Here is a 23,662-nt window from a genome sequence, read left to right on the forward strand (position 1 = left end):
CTAGTTACCTTACTCTTATGCATGTCTACCCCTATTAGTCCATTATCCCTGCACATCCCTGCACATTGTAAAAATGTCACTGACCCGAGAACTGACCCTGTATGTAACTTACTTACTTTCTGGTGTTCTTCTTGTTTCTATTTCTCATGTCTTTTTGTTCTACTTTATTTTATAATACTATTGTGGGGAAAGAGCTTACAAGAAAGGCCTTTCACAATATTTGTGCACATGACAATAATACTTGAAACTAGAAAAAGAGTGATATTTTAATAATTAGAACAACAGTAGTTACATTCACCTTGTTGTTTTATAAATACAAAAGTACACCTTTAGTCATAAAAAACATAGCTAGAGATGTAGTTTCTCTCAATCTCGTTTTTCAATGGCATGATATCTCCACCACTAGTTTGAAGTTGGAGAGGGACCGCTCTCTCTGTCTCTCTCTTTCACACACACACACACAGCACGCACACACACACACAGCACACACACACACACAGTCCTATTGAAACGGGAGGAAGATGAGGTTGTGCAAAGCCTACAACCACAGCACACCAACAGATGGTGCTAGAGAGTCATCCCATCTCTAAAGTCAAAACCTACAACCACAGCACACCAACAGATGGTGCTAGAGAGTCATCCCATCTCTAAAGTCACAGATATGATGACATCTAATTTAAATAGAATCATTTACAGAACGGAAGGTCAGAGTGATAGTCTTTCATGTCTCAGTGGTGACCTTGAAACGAATGACAACTCCGGCGTGGGGTCATACAGTCCTCGTTGTAGTGCACAGAGAGGCATCTTCGCCGTCTGCATGGTGACCGCACACACACCCACACGAACACGCACGCACACACACACACACACGTCCCCGGGACTTTCAATGATATTTAGAGGACATGTTTTTAGCTGGGAAGGGCCTTCCCATTGTCCCAATGCTCTTCCCAATGTCCCCGGAAGATGGTTGAACCACAACTCAATCTCTGTATCCTGGCAATACAGTGCAGCCTATGTGCTGAAGCTAAATCCATAGTGCCAAGGGCTCCTGTATAAACATAGAGTATCCTGTATGCAGTCCACAGAGCAAGGCTCAAACATCAACCATCAGACCCAGACACAGGCCTAATAGGCTCATTGCATATGTCATCCATATGACCAGGCTGCCAGGCTTTATGTAGCCCATATGTCCATGACATGTAGCTTCACAGGCGTGAATGAGAGGAGGAGGCCAGCTCATAGAAGAGCACGTAGGCATCACTGCTGCGGACCTGGCTGGATGACATGGGGCTCACCCTGTAAGGACACAGAGAAGAAGTGTGTGTTAATCAGAGCATTGTTATAGACATACAGACAAACCCACATATATAGAAATAATCACTGAGTGTACAAAACATTAGGAACACCTGCTCTTTCCATGACCAGGTGAATCCAGGTGAAAGCTATGATCCCTTATTGATGTCACCTGTTAAATCCACTTCAAATCAGTGTAGATGAAAGGGAGGAGACAAGTTAAAGAAGAATTTTTAAGCCTTGAGACAATTGAGACAAGGATTGTGTATTTGTGCTATTCAGAGGGTGAATGGGCAAGACACAAGATTTAAGTGCCTTTGAATGGTGTATGGTAGTAGGGGCCAGGCACACTGGTTTGTGTGTCAAGAACTGCAATGCTGCTGGGTATTTCATGCTCAACAGTTTCCCCTTGTGTATCATGGTCCATCACCCAAAGGACATCCAGCCAACTTGACACAACTGTGGGAAGCAGTGGAGTCAACATGGGCCAGCATCCCTGTGAAACGCTTTTGACACCTTGCGTATTGAGGCTGTTCTGAGGGCAGAAGGGGGTCCAACTCAATATCAGGAAAGTGTTCGTAATGTTTTGTATACTCAGTGTAGTGATATAGAGACAAGCAAACAGAAAACAAACCGAAAACAGAGCCATTAACTCTGATAAAGTAGCAAACTACTCCTAGTGGTTTTGTGAGGATGTATATGACATCATGGTATCATTACATACCTGGAGTCATTGTAGCTGTACCACTCCCCAAGGGCTGGGTTCCTGCAGTAGGCTGTGTAGTGGCCACCCAGCGTGTTCCCAGAGTGGTTGGACACGGCATAGAGATTATACACTGTATTCACTACACACAGAGAGAGAGATAGAGAGACAAAGATGAGTGTTATGTCATTGACATCACTAATGCATTCAGTTTCAACAGTCCCCTAACATCATTGAAAAACAATGTCCGTTTTAAGCCTGATTTATAAAGAGGATGGGTTATCTTGACTGTACACAAAGCAAGTCTGGGCTACTGTATAAACATATAGTATACTGTATGCAGTCCACAGAGCAAGGCTCAAACATCAACCATCAGACCCAGACACAGGCCTAATAGGCTCATTGCATATGTCATCCATATTTATGTAGCCCATATGTCCATGACATGTAGCAGGAGCCCACAAAGCAAGTCAGTTCAACTGGGCGGTAGTGTGTGTGTGTGTTCTGAGTTCAATGAAGCCAGATGATCCAGTCAGTACTTATATCAGGCCAGTCAATAAACGTCTTATCTGTACAAGACTCTTTAGAAATGGCCCTGAAAGCATTTCTGAAAAGAAAACCAATACAATATCAAAGTAGCAGGAGACAGAGTGCTTGTTTGTTGAGTGTGTGAGTGTACTACTTACTGCTGTTCTCAGAGCAAAATTCTCTCATGTCCAGCTCTTTGAGGGGGAAGTTGACGTAGGTGGAGAGCTTACTAGTTCGAACACGGTTCTCAGAGAAGCGCTTGAGGTCTGGGACAGGGGCTCGGTCAAGGACAAGCACATGGACAGCTGAAGCATAGAGCTATTGAAAGCATAATGGCATAAATTGCTATTGATAGCATAGTAGTATAGCTATTGATAGCATAGAAATTGGCAGCATAGTAGCATAGCTATTGATAGCATAGTACCATATCTAGATATTTATATATATTGATAGCGTTGTAGCATTGCTATAATGCAATTCTCTAGCTGGCTACATAGGTTAACCCCAGAAGCCAGAACCATAAACTTTTAATACACTTTTTGAAATATATAACATTTCAACAACTTTGGCTCCAAAGTTCCTTGAAAATGACAATTCATTCTAGCTATGTACCTGGTTATAGTGTTATTGCTACTCTTCTACTACTATAAAGTTATACTACAACAACTATTACTAAAACTATTACTACAACAACTATTACTATTACTAAAACTATTACTACTACTAAAACTATTACTACTACACTTATTACTACTAGATTGGAAGTAACTTAATTGTTGGGGGAACCAATGATGGGGGAACTAATATGAAGTAATGGAAAGGATACGAAGCACAAGGATTTGAGGGAACTTCTGAATGGTGAACTTCTTAGTGCATTTCCGCCTGGTTTTACACCTGTAGCATGTCTGGAGGAGGAGAGAGAGAGGGTTTGGTCATCACATCTGGAAACACACACTGACACACACACAAACACACATAACATACCTGGGTTCAAATACTATTTCCAATATCTCAATTACTTTCAAATACATTCAAAGTAAGTATTCAGAAAGTAGTTGAAAATGTATTTGGAAATTTGAATTTGAAGAATTTGAAACATTAAAATACACAGACTCAAATACACTCCCATGACTTTAAACTAGTTATTTGAAAATAGTAATTGAAAATTCTCTTAAATACAATTTGGTCGACTATTTGGTAAAAAAAAATAACCATTCAAATACTCAAATAAAATTACTTGTTGGGCTGTGCATTTGAAAATACTCAAATACAGGAAAAGTATTTTTAATACCAAATAATCAAATAACAGACAGACACACACCAATAGCAATAGTCCCTTACTGGTTTCTCATCTCCATCCAGTACGTCTTCTTTAGTGAAGAGTCGCATGCAGTCTGTCAGACTCACCTCCCCTGAACCTTTCTGTGGACACAAACACCCTCAGTTAGACACAGCTTTTTCACTGTGTGTGTGTGCCTGCATGTGAGTGTGAGTGCGTACACTGACCTTAGCGATGGGTAGTGACAAGTCCCAGAATGGCTCGAACACAGTGGAGCAGTAACCACACTCACTGCAGGTCAGAGAGCTCTTCAGCTGGCCCACAAACAGATCTATACAGAGAAACAGATACAATATTACACACAATGAAAATCACACTTGTAATATACACACTTGTTCTCAGTCACTCAGACACTTACCAACCACTTTGCTGTCCTCTCTCTCTAGGTATTTGTTCCACATTCTCTTCCCTTTCTCATTGTCACTGTGGAGGAGACAAACACAGATCCCACATCAGTTTACATTCAAACAAGCTCCTCTAGAACAGACAGACTCCTCTCTAATACAGATCCCAGGGGACTGTAATCTGAGGTACCAAGTTTTGGTTAAAAAACAACAACTATAAAACAACAACTAGACTCATTACAAAGGCAGTTAACAGCCTGAATATCATGAGGCATGTCTAATCCTAGGAGAACATGTCAAGATCATGGGCCTGCTCCTACCTATCTTTCCGATTTGGTCCTGCCGTACATACCTACACGTACGCTACGGTCACAAGACGCAGGCCTCCTAATTGTCCCTAGAATTTCTAAGCAAACAGCTGGAGGCAGGGCTTTCTCCTATAGAGCTCCATTTTTATGGAATGGTCTGCCTACCCATGTGAGAGACGCAGACTCGGTCTCAACCTTTAAGTCTTTACTGAAGACTCGTCTCTTCAGTGGGTCATATGATTGAGTGTAGTCTGGCCCAGGAGTGTGAAGGTGAACGGAAAGGCTCTAGAGCAACGAACCGCCCTTGCTGTCTCTGCCTGGCCGGTTCCCCTCTCTCCACTGGGATTCTCTGCCTCTAACCCTATTACAGGGGCTGAGTCACTGGCTTACTGGTGCTCTTTCATGCCGTCACTAGGAGCGGAGCGTCACTTGAGTGGGTTGAGTCACTGACGTGATCTTCCTGTCTGGGTTGGCGCCCCCCCTTGGGCTGTGCCGTGGCGGAGATCTTTGTGGGCTATACTCGGCCTTGTCTCAGGATGGTAAGTTGGTGGTTTAAGATATCCCTCTAGTGGTGTGGGGGCTGTGCTTTGGCAAAGTGGGTGGGGTTATATCCTTCCTGTTTGGCCCTGTCTGGGGGTATCATCGGATGGGGCCACAGTGTCTCCTGACCCCTCCTGTCTCAGCCTCCAGTATTTATGCTGCAGTAGTTTGTGTCGGGGGGCTAGGGTCAGTTTGTTATATCTGGAGTACTTCTCCTGTCTTATCCGGTGTCCTATGTGAATTTAAGTATGCTCTCTCTAATTCTCTCTTTCTCTCTTTCTTTCTCTCTCTCGGAGGACCTGAGCCCTAGGACCATGCCTCAGGACTACCTGGTATGATGACTCATTGCTGTCCCCAGTCCACCTGGCCGTTCTGCTGCTCCAGTTTCAACTGTTCTGCCTGCGGCTATGGAACCCTGACCTGTTCACCGGACGTGCTACCTGTCCCAAACCTGCTGTTTTCAACTCTCTAGAGACTGCAGGAGCGGTAGAGATACTCTTAATGATCGGCTATGAAAAGCCAACTGACATTTACTCCTGAGGTGCTGACTTGCTGCACCCTCGACAACTACTGTGATTATTATTATTTGACCATGCTGGTAATTTATGAACATTTGAACATCTTGGCCAGGTTCTGTTATAATCTCCACCCGGCACAGCCAGAAGAGGACTGGCCACCCCTCATAGCCTGGTTCCTCTCTAGGTTTCTTCCTAGGTTTTGGCCTTTCTAGGGAGTTTTTCCTGGCCACCGTGCTTCTACACCTGCATTGCTTGCGCTTGGGGTTTTAGGCTGGGTTTCTGTACAGCACTTTGAGATATCAGCTGATGTAAGAAGGGCTATATAAATAAATTTGATTTGATGTTCATGAGGCACCAAGCAGAAGAAAGCAGACTAAGAAATGCTAATTGTCGTTTTCTGTTTCAAAACGATTCAAACTAATTAACATGCTCCTGGGTTGGTGCTACGGGAGGTGAGACTTACGGCAAGTGGTCAATGTCCTCGGACGGGAGCCTGGGCCGCACTGTGACCCTGTTGACCTCGTTGTGGAGGCCGTCCAATAGGAAATGCAGGAACTCCTGAGCATCCTGCTGACTGGAGGAGAGAGAGAGAGAGAGAGAGAGATGGGGGAGAGAGAGCGAGAGAGCTGTTTACTTTCAAAAGCTCATTATTTCAACCACAGCCACAAAATGAGAAATTAATATAAAAGATGTGTCTACATTAATGCCTTATGGAGAGAGAGAGGGGTGGGAAAGTACGATGACATTTTTAATTGTTAAGAAAGTTCACATTAAATGAACTCGCGTTCTCCCAGCACACTTATGACCATAGAAATAGAATTACTAGATCAGACCACAGCCCTTTTCTGAATAGACTTACTTGTATCCTACAAATTTGGGCGCGTATCTCTGGATCTGGGTCTTGAAGTCTGAGGGACTGATGGCCTCGCTGCTGACTGACGTCCATAGGGTCTGAGTGAGTTTGGCAAACTCTGTTAGAGAAAGACAGAGGGATAGAGAGAGAGCGAGAGGGAGAGAGAGAGATCGAGACAGAGAGACAGAGCGTGGCAGAGACAGAGAGAGAGAGAGAGAGAGGAAAGAAAATGAGACCACTTTTAGTCATTGTACTGTTAAGCAGAGGTCACATTGCAGGGGAGAGGAGCCATGTGAAGAATATCAATCAGGTAATAGACAGAACTCCTGTTACTGTTCACCATATATGTTACTGTTCACCTATATGTTTCAAATCAACTTAAGACACAATTTGTGTACGTTTTAAGCATACAGGTTGTTACAAATTAGAGGTCAGTATTATAGTGACCCGTAGGTGGTTCTGTAAATATTCTTAGGTGATTATTATGTTGCATAAACATGATTAGTGTCACGCCCTGGCCTTAGTATTCTTTGTTTTCTTTATTATTTTAGTTAGGTCAGGGTGTGACATGGGGAATGTTTATGTTTTGTTGGTTTTGGGTGTTTCTATGGTAAAGGGGTTATTGGGTGTAGTATATGGGTTTGTGTTGAGTTCAGATGTCTAGCATTGTCTATGTAGAACGTTTGTAGCCTGTATGTGTATGTGCACAACGTTATTTAGCTTCACGGTCGTTTGTTGTTTTGTATAGTTTGTTAAAGTGTGTCGTGTTCGTTCATCTTCTTTAAATAAAAAGAGAAGATGTATCATTATTCCGCTGCATCTTGGTCCGTTTCTCCAGTACACGATCGTGACAGAATTACTCAACATTATAGGACCAAGCGGCATGGAAAGCGGCAACAGGACCCACCTACACAGGATTCGTGGACCTGGGAGGAGATACTGGATGGTAAGGGGCCGTGGGCACAACCGGGAGAATAGCGCCTTCCTCGTGAAGAGCTGGAGGCAGCTAAAGCCGAGAGGAGGCGATATGAGGAGGCAGCACGGAGACAAGGCTGGAAACCCGTGAGTACAACCCAAAAATTTCTTGGGGGGGGCCTTAAAGGGAGTGTGGCGAAGTCAGGTAGGAAACCTGCGCCTACTCCCTGTACTTACCGTGGAGAGCGAGAGTACGGGCAGACACCGTGTTACGCAGTAGAGCGCACGATGTCTCCTGTACGTGTGCATAGCCCGGTTCGGTACATTTCAGCTCCATGTATCGGCCGGGCTAGACTGAGCGTTGAGCCGTATGTCATGAAGCCGGCCCAACGCATCTGGTCACCAGTGCGTCTCCTCGGGCCGGCGTACATGGCACCAGCCTTACGCATGGTGTCCCCGGTTCGCCTACATAGGCCGGTGCGGGTTATTCCACCTCCCCGCACTGGTCAGGCGACGGGGAGCATACAACCAGGTAAGGTTGGGCAGGCTCGGCGTTCAAGGGAGCCAGTACGCCTGCACGGTCCGGTATTTCCGGCGCCACCTCCCCGCCCCAACCCAGTACCACCAGTGCCTCCTCCACGCACTAGCTATATGGTGCGTGTCTCCAGCCCTTTACCACCAGTGTCTAAACCACGCACCAAGCCTCCTGTGTGTCCCCAGAGTCCTGTGCGTCCTGTTGCTGCTCCCCGCACTAGCCCTGAGATGCGTGTCCCCAGCCCGGTACCACCAGTCCCGGCACCACGCACCAGGCCTACAGTGCGCCTCAGCCGGCAGGAGTCTGCCGTCTGCACAGCGATGACTGAACTGCCCGTCTCCCCAGCGCCATCTGAGCCATCCGTCTCCCCAGCGCCATCTGAGCCATCCGTCTCCCCAGCGCCATCTGAGCCGTATCTGCAATGAGCCTGCAAAGCCGCCCGTCTGCCATGAGCCTGCAAAGCCGCCCGTCTGCCATGAGCCCACTGAGCCGCCAGCCAGACAGGAGCCGCTAGAGCCGCCAGCCAGACAGGAGCCGCTAGAGCCGTCCGTCAGACAGGATCTGCCAGAGCCGCCAACCAGACAGGATCTGCCAGAGCCGCCAACCAGACAGGATCTGCCAGAGCCGCCAATCAGACAGGAGCAGCCAGAGCCGCCAATCAGCCATGAGCAGCCAGATCCGTCAGCCAGCCATGAGCAGCCAGATCCGTCAGCCAGCCATGAGCAGCCAGATCCGTCAGCTAGCCATGAGCAGCCAGATCCGTCAGCTAGCCATGAGCAGCCAGATCCGTCAGCTAGCCATGAGCAGCCAGATCCGTCAGCTAGCCATGAGCAGCCAGATCCGTCAGCTAGCCATGAGCAGCCAGATCCGTCAGCTAGCCATGAGCAGCCAGATCCGTCAGCTAGCCATGAGCAGCCAGATCCGTCAGCTAGCCATGAGCAGCCAGATCCGTCAGCTAGCCATGAGCAGCCAGATCCGTCAGCCAGCCATGAGCAGCCAGATCCGTCAGCCAGCCATGAGCAGCCAGATCCGTCAGCCAGCCATGAGCAGCCAGATCCGTCAGCCAGCCATGAGCAGCCAGATCCGTTAGCCAGCCATGAGCAGCCAGATCTGTCAGCCAGCCATGGGCCGTCCCTCAGTCCGGAGCTGCAGTCCCTCAGTCCGGAGCTGCCATTCCTCAGTCCGGAGCTGCCATTCCTCAGTCCGGAGCTGCCCCTTACCCTGGTGCTGCCCCTTACCCTGGTGCTGCCCCTTACCCTGGTGCTGCCCCTTACCCTGGTGCTGCCCCTTACCCTGGTGCTGCCCCTTACCCTGGTACTGCCCCTGACCCTGGTACTGCCCCTGACCCTGGTACTGCCCCTTACCCTGGTACTGGCCCTTAGTCCGGAGCTGCCCCTTAGTCCGGAACTGCCCCTTAATGCAATGGGGTTAATGTGGAGGGGGGTCATTTGGAGGAAGCCTAGGAGGTGGTTAGGGACTGTGGTGACGTGGGGACCACAACCAGAGCCGGAGCCGCCACCGTGGATGGAAGCCCACCCAGACCCTCCCCTAGACTGTGTAATGGTGCGCCCGGAGTTCGCACCTTAAGGGGGGGGTTATGTCACGCCCTGGCCTTAGTATTCTTTGTTTTCTTTATTATTTTAGTTAGGTCAGGGTGTGACATGGGGAATGTTTATGTTTTGTTGGTTTTGGGTGTTTCTATGGTAAAGGGGTTATTGGGTGTAGTATATGGGTTTGTGTTGAGTTCAGATGTCTAGCATTGTCTATGTAGAACGTTTGTAGCCTGTATGTGTATGTGCACAACGTTATTTAGCTTCACGGTCGTTTGTTGTTTTGTATAGTTTGTTAAAGTGTGTCGTGTTCGTTCATCTTCTTTAAATAAAAAGAGAAGATGTATCATTATTCCGCTGCATCTTGGTCCGTCTCTCCAGTACACGATCGTGACAATTAGTGCTTTTTTTACACCATTTTGTCCTTTTCTTTTTTTCAGCACTGGTCCACTGTCAAATTTTCCAGAATTGGTCAGCTGGTAACATCCTTCTAATGTCATTCTAATAATGCATTATACCTGCAGGCTTAAGTAAAGTGCAACCAGTTGGAGCAGTAGTGTGTCTTACCCTCCATGAGAGCAGCCTTGGCTCTGCAGTTGTTGTTGAGTTCGGTGCGGTGTGTGTTCCTCAGACAGTAGTCCCTCAGGTCAGGAGTGTTGCTCAGACACTGCAGGATCGAGTTCATGAAACACTACACCAGAAAATAGTGGGTGAGAGAAGGGAGAGACAGAGAGAGAGAAAAAGGAGGGAATATTTATTAGACTAGAAGTGCACACTTTTCAGTGACAGGGATAGATATTCCAAAGAGTGGACATCAGATCTGCTACAAACCAGACATAAGCACAGTGTAAAAACAGACTTGTGTTAGTGGCGGATGTAATGGTTTACTCACTGTGTTGCCGAGGTTTCTCAGTCCCACTAGGCCTTGAGGACTCTTGGAGTTCTTTTCAGACAAAGACAGGGAGACACAGGTTAGAGCAAGGCAGAAATCCCTCTTCACTCAGTCCCTGATACATGGCAACTTAAAGGGACACAGGACCAAACACATACCATTGTATTGCCTGTGCTACAGATGGCTATATCGGTCCGCTAATACAGGACTGGTAAATGTTCAACAACAAACAAACAAATTGCCGTGCTACAGAATGCTTTTTTTTTTCAAATACATTTTTAAATTAATTTTATATTTTTATCCTAGATTTTTCAGGGGGTGCTGCAGCACCCTCAGCACCCCTACTTCCTGTGGCTATGGTTGGATGTTCACTGGAGTGGTGTGACCTTGTCTGAAGGGTTTTTGATGGTCAGAGTGTATCGTTGCCTTGAGGTCAGAGTACGCCACACGTGGTAGCTACGTCATGAGTGGTGTGCTTTGTGACATTGTGAGACGTTGGGTGAGGGAGCCTGCTTGTCATGACCAAAACACAAATAACCACCATCTGTGGCTCAAGAACTGAAATAACAAAACCTGACTTATCAGGCCTGCATTAGCACCAGGGCAAAGATCAATTATATCCTGATCTCTTCCATATTGCTATTGCTGTTCAGGACAGATACTAATAGGAAAACTATGGTAATACCATGGTATTGTTTGTCACATTTTATCATCTCAACAACTGCCATTTAGTAAAATCATATGGTTTTCATTATCGGACTCCCATATTTTTTCCAACACACATTCAAGGAAGTGAATGTGAGCAAAACCGAACCTCATTTACCACAATTTGTTGGTGACCTCTAAAACATAATTTTGACACACAAATGTATCATATTTTCTTAATATTTTATATCAGTCCTCATTTAACTAAGCCTATCTTCCATTATAAGTAAATTAAGCAGTCATAACATAAATTCATGTATCATTTTTTAAATTTAATATATATATATTTTTTTAAGTCTATGCAAATTCCAATACAAAATTAGTTTACTCTAATTAGTCAACTAAACCGGCTGGTAAAGATGTGTCAGATGCATTATATATCAAAGTTTTCACGCGAACATACATTTTTCATTTATGGCCTATACTGAGGCCAAATACATATATTTTGCAAAGTTAAAGGGATAATGTGTTAATTTAGTATTCTCTGAATACTGGTTTAAACCAGTGCAGGGTTAAGCAGGTTTAATGGATAATACTGCTTTTCCAAGCTTACTGCTACATGTAACCTACTCTATACAGTGTCCCTGTAATACACGTTGCTGTACAGGGACATTTCTGGGGAACTGAAAGTCTTGGAAGTTACATATTAATATTACACATTCATCTAGTGTTCTATGTAGGCTAGTCCAGGTTAGGGTGGGGGGGTTGATGAAAGTGTAACATGTGGGGAGGGAAGCCACGCATCGGTACTGTACATCTGCTGATGAATGAAACACCTAAACTGGTATACGGCAGCACCCACCTGACGCCACAGCTGACGGGACTGGGGTGGTATCACATGTACATGCAGGTACAAACACACACACAATAGTCAAGCACACACAGGCCTAAAAGCAGGTACACACACACACACACACACACACACACACACACACACACACACACACACACACACACACACACACACACACACACACACACACACACACACACACACACACACACACACATACATACACAGATAGTCAAGCAAGCACAAAAAAATAGTCAGGCACATACAGGCCTAAAACAAACGTCCACACATGCCATAGACATGCACACTGTGAATGCAGTCTGAAACATGAGTCAGTGACTATTCCCTCCCAGACCAAACCACTCCACATACTGTACAGTACATAGCACCACAATGCCACTTCTCACAACCAGACAGGTACCAAATGCCTCATAATTCTCATAGTTCACTTTCCATTGTCAGCTCAGTGTAGGCCTTGTCTCTAGAGGTCAAGCTCTCATTGAGCTGGAGTGTGAGTACTGAGTAGAGACTGCGCTGCTGCACATGGCCAATCAGAGGGTGTGTCTGGGTCCACACTGCATTGTTAGCGCTGAAACAGAGCATATGGCTTGAGCAGCATGCACAGGCCAGTTCCTCACAACCTGGGTACAAATAGCACCGGAGCCAGGACTCTGGGACACTATTACAGTGATTACTGAGGAGAGGCCTGTGGAGAATGGGCTCTGTCGGCATGTGGCTCACTCGGGACATGGAGGTGGGTCCAACAATAAGGGCCCTGATTGGCTGACGGCCAATGGAGGAAGTCATTACATTGGGGAGGAAGTCATTCCATTGGTTGGCACAGATTGAAAGTATGAGAGTAGGGAGAACATTGTGTTCCAGCCTTACTGTGCAGGACTGGTCACAGCCAAACAACTTGTGACTGGGACACACATGCAAACACACCTCGCTTCATACTGTAGCACCACCCAGCAGACACACTGTAGGCTGACTGTACAGCTCATACCAATAAGACCAAAACTGTGGTAGATAAAGCAGTGATAATGTATTACAACCATTGATGTTGTTGAAGCGGTGATAATGTTGTGTTACCGTTATTCAATGGTTATCGGTAACAGTCCTGACTGAGGAACATTCTGCTCTTCCCGTAAAGGACATCCATATATTTAGGCCCTCAGCCCATTCTGAGTATCCATGTGCCCTATCACCCACAGCGTACTGTACATCAGATAAGGTGAGACTTTCCTGGAGATAAAGGCTGATATTCCTTATCTTGGTGTTCGCTCAAACGTCATTACACAATGTCACACCCTAATTGTTAGTGCTAACAGTGTTCTTAATGTGTGTTGCGGTTATGCAACAATCGACAAATCAGGCTATCTTCGCCCACAAGTGCTGACAGGGCTTTCCTCTATCAACCAGGGAACACTGTGATGTAAAACACTGCTCTTTATCAAGTGTATACTTTCAAGGACAAGCCGTCACTGAGGGCAATGATTATGAATGGTGGTTTGTTTGGTGTTTCATTGTGAGGTTTTGTGTTGAGAACTTGCCTGATAGAAGGAATGCTAGACAGGCAGCTATAAAGCACCGTGAGCCTTTGGTTTGTCCACTAGAGGTCATCCTGTCATTTACTCAGGGTTCATGTAAGGATTCCTGGGCCCATATTCTTAAAACGTCTCACAGTAGATCTAGGATCAGGCCCATGTAATCTTATTCATTATGATCTTAAAGTCACAACTGATCCTAAATCAGCAATTTTACTCTCAGACGCTTGATAAATGCGGCCGCTGATGTTGCTCTCCTGGCTGTTTATGTTGTGGCATATTATACAGGCCTTTACATTTATAATACATTTACATTTAGGCCTAGATATATTTAAAAATATATATTTTTTCAAGAAGGATTTCAGTGTTGTTTAAATAGGCAGCGCTACATCAGATGATGTTTTTTTCTTTAGGCCTAATTATTCTCTCTACAGTAGACGATAGTCTGCATGTCACATTGGAGGTAAAGGCACATATGAATCAGTATCCTCACAAATGTCCTGTACTGTAAAGCGTAGCCTACATTCAGGGCCAGAAAAGAACAGCTGGAACGGAAGGAGGTATGCCTAAATGATATGCATTATGGCCAGCAGTGCACACACTCCTCAGGGTAGAGAACGCTCATAGCAAAACTGTTGAAAGCCGGATTACGTAACCAAATTAACTGCGCGAGGTTACAGTACGAGTACGGTGACAAGCAGGCAGCTGGTTTGAGCGCTCCGCGGTTTTCAATGCTGGATGCCTTGAACACAATGTGAAAACTTTTCCTATTGGATTGAAACGATTCCTATACCGTCATACCCTATTTACATCCACCTTTGTAAACAAAGCAACAACATACATTACCTGAGCCTAAATTGGCCTGAGTATGGTTACATCATTCCACCACACATATTGTAATTATATTCTATTATCACAGATGTCGAAATAATTTGTAGGCCTGCCTATTCAACCTAGAGGTGCGTCACTTAAAATTACTTTACTTTAGCTTTGGAAAATCAATAACTATTAAAGCCACGGAGCCGAAAAGATTCCAAGTTCCAACATGGAATGAACAGTTTCAAAATCCTCAATCTCTAAAAGCAATTTCATAACACATTTAATCTGTTGCTCACAGATTATAAGTGGTATTATTATGTAAGTACGTTTAGCTGCCAACATTATCCTTTACTGGGCTTATTTTTTGGATGGGAATGTCTCCTGTAACTAAAACAAATCTATCCATGTTATTGTCAATATCAAATCGGCCCATAATTGACAAAATCGACTGACAGTGTGATCGATGTGGCGTGCCCATACAATTTACGGTACGGGCACTCCACATATGTAGTGCATAGACTAACTGAATATCCCTTTGCTTGCAGACCGAATAGGCGCACTCACCTTGGCTTGATTGATAAGCAGACCCACAAATGTGGACATCAACATTGACCGCGACATTGCAGGACTCTTCCTGCGCAGGTCCGTCTTTAGGAACGGGAAAGCGGTTGCCGGCGACTCCTCCGGCACCGTCACAGTGTAAGACTGTCGCAGACTAGGCATGATGGCGGTGTAGCGGCGGTGTAATAGCAGACTACAGGCCTACAATCAATTTGTGGTGGCGATGGTTAAAAGTTGTTTACTGCGACTGAAACAGTAGTCCTGCGTGACGTTGTTGATCTCCCCCCTAATTAAAAACAAATTCTGATTGAGATGACAAAGTGTTCAATTCGAATCCCTTGAAACACATAATTAGACATAAAACAGGCTCTGGTGATAAATAGTTGCGATTTGCAGTAAAAACAACAACAATATAGCAGACACCTTGCTTACGAGAATAACAGACCCGCAACTCAATCTGGAATATCACTCACTGCCTGCTGACTGAGACCGATTCGGTTTTATGTGATTCCACCTCTCTAAGTGTGGGTTGAAGAATAATCGAGTCGGTGTGCACTTTCGTTTTACTACAATGTGCACACGCCCCCTCAGACTCTGTAGACGTCACGAAGTGTCTCATGCTTGTTGAGAGCAGTGGTTGAGAGAGACGTCAAACAGCAGAGGACAAGACCTTCTCAACATTCACAGATGACGATGATGAAATGGGAGAGGGGGTGGGGGGAAGAAGGATGAGTACTGAGAGGAGGATAGGGGACAGGTTGGTGGAAAATAACGACCATATATGGAAAAGCACGATCTGTCTGTTTCTGTAGGCTATAGAACAATCTACCCATCCATCCATTTTAATACTTTGCCATACAGCATTGGCTTCTTCCACCTTGACAGGTGAATTTAGCTTGACCACATAATGCCTAATAACAGTGTAATGACCGTATAAGTAAAACCGATATTACATGGTATGACAACATTATGTCATGCTTATGTCATTAATAAATCAAAAGTCAATAACATCCAACGTGTTGTTGCTTGCAAATGTAGCAAGCTAGAGCAACAATTGGTCTAGCCTCAAGCATTGCCATGTGATTCTCTAGAATATTGTGAATGAATGACAAAACTGGGTCACATCCAATAGGAAGCAAATAGCCCGAAACAGGGAGGGACTTACCTAAATCCGACCAATAAGAAAGCTTGTTTTCATTTTTCGTTGCCAAAAGGTTTTGGTGAGGCACTATTAAACACTATCCTGGCGTACAGTAAGAGCAATGCAACACATTACCCAATCAAACCCTTTCCCTGGATTCAAGTGACAGACAATTTTATTATGCCAGCAAATTTTAGGCATAAAGATGTAGGATCTTAATTTGAGCCAGTTTGCTACAGCAGGAAAATAATCCTGCAGGAACAGGAAATGTGAATTATTAAATTGACATTTTTGTAGGGGTTGATACATTTTTCAGAAGGGAAAGTCAAGTCTGACATTTCTAAGTGGAAATTACAAACTTCAGAAGTCTTTTTAAACAACAAACACATTACAAGTTTAACATTTCCTGGAAAGTTCTCCAGCAACAGGGTTATTAAATTAAGATCCTAAATTTGTACCAGAGTTGTGCTCATTGGGGCACAGCGTAGCAAAAAGTCTTCTTTCGTTTGGTACCCAGTGAACATGACCCTGCTCCTTGCTGGCCCTGCACACATAGGCTAGTGAACCCATCATCACTCCGAGTTCCCATTCAATATGTACACAGAATCCGACCAGCTAGAGGGGGTGTAAGAAAAAGTAATACATCCACTCTCAAAACACAACAGCCAAAAAACAGAGCACTCTGACCACCAATCTTAAGCAAAGTTTCTCTTTTCTGTATGTCATTACGTAAGCAGCATGGAACTGGCCAGTTCGTTCCTCTTGTGAAATGTTATTATATAAGAACTAGGAGAAACTGTGTTTACTAGCAGGCAAGAGGGCAGACGATTACCTATATACACAGTGTTCCAAAAGGGTTCTGCGGCTGAGCCCATAGGAGAACCCTCTGTGGAAAGGGTTCTACATGGAACCAAAAACTGTTCTACCTGGAACCAAAAGGGGTTCTTCAAAGGGTTCTCCTATGGGGACAGCCAAAGAATCCTTTTTGGTTTTAGATGGCACCTTTTTTTCTAAATGTGTATCAAGTGATCTTAGCACCTCTACATAGTACAGGCCTATGCCATAAACTCCCTCCCTATTAGTGAGGTCTCTGTGTACATCAGAGATGTGTAACACAGAACTGCCTATTTACTGCCTGTGAGTCATTGTCTGAGTTCCAAATGGCATCATATTCCATATATAATGCACTACTTTTGACCAGGTCCCATAGGGATAAGAGTGCCATTTGGGACGCAACGACGCAGTCATGCAATCCTAATATTCCCTCACTGCCGCGACTGTTCGACCTGTTTGAAGCTTCAAGAAGCTTCAAGAAAGGGAAACATTCAACAAGGATGGGCTAGATAGGGGGAAGGGGAGGGATGGCAGAGCTATTGCCAGCAACATTCCTGGCCCCCTGCCAGAGGTGGAAGATCACGACTTTACCAACCAGCTGAGGAAAACATATAGTATGCGACCAAAATGGTACCTAATTCCCTATAAAGGCCTAGTGCACTACTTTTGACCAGAGTCTATGCAGCTAGCTAGGGGTACCTATCCAGCCGCAAGATTTCAACATTTGTCTGGACCTCTGCAGGGGTGATCAGTCCTAGGAATGTAAAACTGCTATTGAGAAAGAAGGTTCAGAACGGCGGCTAAATTCCCTTCACTGATATTTATTGCTGATGCGTTTCGGAGCAAGCTCTTTCTTCAAAGCACGATCAATGATCAATGATCACGAAAACAGAGAAACATTCTACAAGCTATAGCAAATTACTCATACCCTACATTGAGCGCAGATACGTTTTGTTTAGAGTGCTGACAGTCTCCCTTGACACATCTCCAGAAAATATGCTGCATATTAGCTCAGAGAGAAAGAGAGAGAGAAAGATAGAAAGAGAGAGAGAGAAAGAGAGCGCAAGAGAGAGAGAGAGAGAGAAAAAGAGCGCAAGAGAGAGAGAGAGAGAGAAAGGGAGGGAAGGAAACAGAGAGATAGCATGGCTTCAACTCTCTGTGTCCAGTGTAATGTCTCCATACTAACAGAATCAGGATGATAAGCCCTAGACAGTAGACAGACAATGACGTCACCGGGACCACTGCAGTGACTGAGACTGCTCTGGGGGACCCTAAAATAGCTCCCAATACACACACACACACACACACACACGGCTGGCATTTAGTGAACACAGCACATATGTGCACACGGATAGTCGGACACGCACACACAGCTGGTGATTATTGAAGAACACACAGGTGTCTGTAATCATGGCTGGCTGTGGCTTGATTTAATTGTTTGATTTACAGATATAAATAGAACACATAAAAAATCATGAACGGATAACATATGATCATAAATTCAATTTGGCTACATAGGCCTACAAACATTATTTACAATGGATAGCAAAAACACAATAATCACAAGATTGGCTTCAGATCAAACTCCACGTTGAGACCGAAGGGAGCAAGGGTCTTTAAATGAAAGATCCAGGCAATGCCGATATAGTGTTCGATGCCGGACATAAGACTATAAAAAGAAAACCAGGAAATCAGCTCCAAGTGATTTTAATATTGGAAATCTGTTTCCAAATATTCCCACACATAATAGCGAGACACTTGATTGTATACAAATGTAAGCAAGGTTTGAAATTATTATTTTAGTCAAATATTATGTCTGTTTGGGCTTCAGCACGGTTAATTTGCAGTCAACAAATTCTTTGTAATTATGTTCCTGCCTCCCAACCATCCGCTCAAGAAAGAAAATTGGCCCACGGCTGAATCTAGTTGATGATCCCTGATATAGAGGGTCTCTCACAGCTACTTTGTTTTCAGGACAGAAATATAGACAGAGCTAACTCATTGAGTCTATGCCAACGCCACAGCCAGAATAGACATAGTTAACCTTGGAATGAGCCTGAAAGTACAGTATGAAAGCGAAACTCTGTCCCTCCTTGCTCTCAGGCTGCAACATTACCTCGGCGCCATCCACTTCATCATTTATGAACCTGACTCCGGTAAAGTACATCTCAAGTCAAACCAATAGGAACGTAAAATAGACCATTGAACTCTGTGTACACCAGCCATATCTGCAGGCTAATTCCTCTACCGACAGACAGGGTGGTCAACCCTGTAAAAAAATATATATAAAAAAATAAAAACACTAAATGGCCAGCCTCACCACTTGGTTTGCTATAAAGCTGAGTGCTGGAGAAATGTAGTTCATGAGGCATTTCTAAGATATATTCTTCAAGAATCAATGGATCCAGTACGTCATTATACTGTTTAATACATTTCTGTACATTATTTATGTACATACTGCAAGTACATTTCTAAGTCACTGGGTGATCTGAAAAGTCATATTTAGTCAATCAATAAAATAATAATACTTTTAGCTAAAAGGTTTACTTTTAATTTACAATCTGTAGAAACAATGAGAATAGAAAGGTTCAGAACTTTTGTGAAGCATCACAGTTGAAAAATATATGGCAAATAGAAATCCAATATGGATGGTGTTAAGAGATAGATGGGAGGGGTTGAATGGAGCTGAAGGTTGGGACTAATAACTAATAACAACAATATAACCAATGTAAAACATATTGTGTCTAAAAAACGTATATAGGTTCAGAACTTTGGTGAAAGAGCACAGTGTGAAAGATATGGCAAATACAACCGGATGGACAAAAAAAAATAGATGGAAGAGGTTGAGGATAGAGGAAGGACAGGAGTAAAAACAAACAAAATAGAACTGTTGTAAAATAGACTGTATCCATAAAATGTATATACTACAGTTGAAGTCAGAAGTTTACATACAGTTAGGTTGGAGTCATTAAAACTCGTTTTTCAACAACTCCACAAATTTCTTGTTAACAAACTATAGTTTTGGAAAGTCAGTTAGGACATCTACTTTGAGCATGACACAAGTAATTTTTCCAACAATTGTTTACAGACAGATTATTTCACTTATAATTCACCGTATCATAATTCCAGTGGGTCAGAAGTTTACATACACTAAACTGACTGTGCCTTTAAACAGCTTGGGAAATTCCAGAAAATTATGTCATGGCTTTAGAAGATTCTGATAAGCTAATCGACATAATTTGAGTCAATTGGACATGTACCTGTGGATGTATTTCAAGACCTACCTTCAAACTCAGTGCCTCTTTGCTTGACATCATGGGAAAATCAAAAGAAATCAGCCAAGATCTCAGAAAAAAAATTGTAGACCTCCACAAGTCTGGTTCATCGTTGGGAGCAATTTCCAAATGCCTAAAAGTACCACGTTCATCTGTACAAACAATAGTACGCAAGTATAAACATCCCGCTCAGGAAGGAGACGCATTCTGTCTCCTAGAGATGAACGTACTTTGGTGCAAAAAGTACAAATCAATCCCAGAACAACAGCAAAGGACCTTGTGAAGATGCTGGAGGAAACGGGTACAAAAGTATCTATATCCATCTATATCCATATAAAACGAGTCCTATATCGACATAACCTGAAAGGCCGCTCAGCAAGGAAGAAGCCACTGCTCCAAAACCCCCATAAAAAATCCAGACTACGGTTTGCAACTGCACATGGGGACAAAGATCGTACTTTTTGGAGAAATGTCCTCTGGTCTGATGAAACAGAAATAGAGCTGTTTGGCCATAATGACCGTTGTTATGTTTGGAGGAAAAAGGGGGATGCTTGCAAGCTGAAGAACACCATCCCAACCGTGAAGCACGGGGGTGACAGCATCATGTTGTGGGGGTGCTTTGCTGCAGGAGAGACAGGTGCACTTCACAAAATAGCTGGCATCTATTATGTGGATATATTGAAGCAACATCTCAAGACATCAGTCAGGAAGTTAAAGCTTGGTCGCAAATAGGGGGGCGCTAATAACGTTTCAATCGGTGACGTTACTTGCTCTGAGACCTTGAAGTAGGTGTTCCCCTTGCTCTGCAGGGCTTTTGTGGAGCAATGGGTAATGATGCTTTGAGGGTAGCTGTTGTCGATGTGTGCAGAGGGTCCCTGGTTCGAGCCCAGGTAGGGGCGAGGAGAGGGACGGAAGCTATACTGTTTCATATATGTACAGTACCAGTCAAAAGATTGGACACCTACTCATTCCAGGGTTTTTCTTTATTTTTACCATTTTCTACATTGTAGAATAATAGTGAAGACATCAAAACTATGAAATAACACATATGGAATCATGTAGTAACTCCAAAAAGTTTTAAACAAATCAAAATATATCCAAAAGTTCTTCCCAACTGTATGTAATAACACAAAAACAATTCTGGGCTAATAATGTAAGATCTAACACACCAAAAAAAAATACTGCAAAGTCTCCTAAGAGATAGAAACACGGCAACCCTATCTGTCAGCGCCATTTATTTTTTTCTTCTTCTTCTTGGTGTCCTTTAGTAGTGGTTTCTTTGCAGCAATTCGACCATGAAGGCCTGATTCACGCAGTCTCATCTGAACAGTTGATGTTGAGATGTGTCTGTTACTTGAACTCTGTGAAGAATTTATTTGTGGTGCAATTTCTGCAGCAGAGGTAATTCTGGGTCTTCCTTTCCTGTGGTGGTCCTCATGAGAGCCAGTTTCACCATAGCGCTTGATGGTTTTTGCGACTGCACTTCAAGAAAGTTCTTGAAATTTTCTGCATTGACTGACCTTCATGTCTTAAAGTAATGATGGACTGTTGTTTCTCTTTGCTTATATGAGTTGTTCTTGCCATAATATAGACTCTGTCTTTTACCAAATAGGGCTATCTTCTGTATACCACCCCTACATTGTCACAACACAACTGATTGGTTCAAACGCATTAAGGAAAGAAATTCCACGAATTCTCTTTCAACAAGGCTCATCTGTTAATTGAAATGCATTCCAGATGACTACCTCATGAAGCTGGTTGAGAGAATGCCAAGTGTCACGCCCTGACCATAGTTTGCTTTGTATGTTTCTATGTTTTGTTTGGTCAGGGTGTGATCTGAGTGGGCATTCTATGTTGTATGTCTAGTTTGTCTGTTTCTGTGTTTGGCCTGATATGGTTCTCAATTAGAGGCAGGTGTGAGTCGTTGTCACTGATTGGGAACCATATTTAGGTAGCCTGTTTTGTCATTGTGGGTTGTGGGTGATTGTCTATGTTAGTTGCTTGTGTCTGCACATTTCTTATTAAGCTTCACGTTCGTTGTTCGTTTATTGTTTTGTATAGTTTGTTCAGTGTTCTCTGTTTATTAAATTCATGATGAAAACATACCACGCTGCGTTTTGGTCCTCCGATCCTTCCAACTACTCCTCCTCAGACGAGGAGGACGACGAGCGTGACACCAAGAGTGTGTAAAGCTGTCATCAAGGCAAAGGGTGGCTACTTTGAAGAATCTCAAATATAAAATATATTTTGATTTGTTTAACACTTTTTTGTTTAGTACATGATCCATATGTGTTATTTAATATTTGTGATGTCTTCAATATAATTCGACAATGTAAAAATAAAGAAAAACCCTGGATTGAGTCGGTGTTTCCAAACTTTTGATTGGTACTGTACATTATCATGCATTTCACACGTTATCCAGATACTGACTGTTAGCACTTGGTGGTCTATAGCAGCTTCCCACAAGATTGGGCTTTAGGTGAGGCAGATGAACCTGTAGCCATATTACTTCAACAGTATTTAACATCAAACCCCCTTCCCCTTGCCATCCTCAAGTACTTTGTGCCCCCTCCGATTTTTGGGGTGCCTGAAGCCCTTGTTAAACTGCATAATATAGTTGCATGTTTATAAACGGTTGTAAAGATCCCAGAGTGGGCCTTTAACAGGTAGCTGTTCTGGTGGCACTGATGTATATGCTACTAAATATGGTAGGGGGCCGAAGTATATCTTTGACTCAGAGAGGAAATCCGAAGGGATTCAGGCCTCAATTACGCCGGTAAAAGTCTAGTCAGCTGCTGCCGGCCGGCTATTAATAGTTACATAACATGAATGGGGTTTAGAGTGCTGCGCACACGCACACGCACACGCACACGCACACGCACACACACACACACACACACACACACACACACACACACACAGGTGGTGTTAGAGCATTAAGCTCTTAACAAATGCTAATAGGGGGGGTAGTCATGGGGGCATGTGACCCATTGTGCTGGATGAACTCCACCTCTGGACTGTTGCCGAGAGACGTGGATGGACAGAGAGGGAGAGAGAGCGAGAGAAAAAGAGCTAGAGGGGGCGAATGAAGTAGGGAGGAAATGAATGAAAGGGAAAAGAGATGAATGAGAGAGTGGAGTGGGTGGAGAGCGACAGAGAGAGAGCAAGAGAGCGAGAGAGATTTAAGAGCAGTGTTTCTCAGACTGCCATGGAATAGATCCGTGTGTCCACAACAAACTCTAGGAACAAACTCGATGTCACTGGTTGCGTGCCTGCATCACTGTGTGTGTGTGTGTCTTTGTCCTCATAGTGCTTGTTCACCTACTAACAAGAAATGTGTGTGTGTATATACACACCCAAGTGTGTTTTCGTCTCAACAATTCCATAAAAAAAGTAACTGTCCAGTGTTTCCTGATTTCTATGAAATATGACTTTTAACTACAATATGATCGAAATAGCCAAGCAAGCACATAACGTTCTAAGAACCATATTTTTATTAGAGCATGGTGTGAGGGGGGTTGTCCTATGGTTATTTTGCATACAACCTTCCCACAATTTCTGGGAATGGTGCAGGACAGTTGCTTGGCTTTGGAACATTTTCAGCACATTTAAGGAACTTCACAAAAAAAACTTTAACAGAACGTTTCCTAAAAGTAAAAACATGTTTAC

The 23,662-nt window shown here is 43.9% G+C and overlaps 1 protein-coding gene across 2 annotated transcripts; it reads right to left on the reverse strand.

Moving 5' to 3' along the window:
* Positions 1-248: 248 nt before the first annotated feature.
* Positions 249-15,293, reverse strand: LOC129868108 (ubiquitin carboxyl-terminal hydrolase 2-like). Of its 2 annotated transcripts, XR_008761722.1 has the most exons (13): positions 14,747-15,293; positions 10,319-10,369; positions 9,994-10,117; positions 6,433-6,544; positions 6,037-6,147; positions 4,222-4,286; positions 4,031-4,134; positions 3,866-3,946; positions 3,351-3,429; positions 2,683-2,790; positions 2,018-2,138; positions 600-1,296; positions 249-538 (listed from the first exon to the last, which is right to left on the reverse strand). XR_008761722.1 is itself a non-coding variant. In XM_055941751.1 (12 exons), exons 1-12 carry the CDS (start codon positions 14,903-14,905, stop codon positions 1,206-1,208), a joined length of 1,206 nt encoding a protein of 401 aa, XP_055797726.1. In that variant the 5' UTR covers positions 14,906-15,293; the 3' UTR covers positions 249-1,205. The 2 variants fall into 2 exon arrangements, 1 of the variants encoding a protein (XP_055797726.1); XM_055941751.1 differs by having other exon boundaries at positions 249-1,296.
* Between the last annotated feature and the right edge of the window lie 8,369 nt (positions 15,294-23,662).

This window comes from Salvelinus fontinalis, chromosome 13 (genome assembly GCF_029448725.1).
Source record: "Salvelinus fontinalis isolate EN_2023a chromosome 13, ASM2944872v1, whole genome shotgun sequence".
NCBI lineage: Eukaryota > Metazoa > Chordata > Actinopteri > Salmoniformes > Salmonidae > Salvelinus > Salvelinus fontinalis.

Coding starts and splice junctions, on each gene's coding strand:
- LOC129868108 (XM_055941751.1), bottom strand. CDS start 14,905: ATGCCTAGTCTGCGACAGTCTTACACTGTGACGGTGCCGGAGGAGTCG. Junction 10,370..14,746: donor TGCTTATCAATCAAGCCAAG/GTGAGTGCGCCT, acceptor TTGTCTGAAAAG/AACTCCAAGAGTCCTCAAGG. Junction 6,545..9,993: donor CAAGGCTGCTCTCATGGAGG/GTAAGACACACT, acceptor TTTCTCTAACAG/AGTTTGCCAAACTCACTCAG.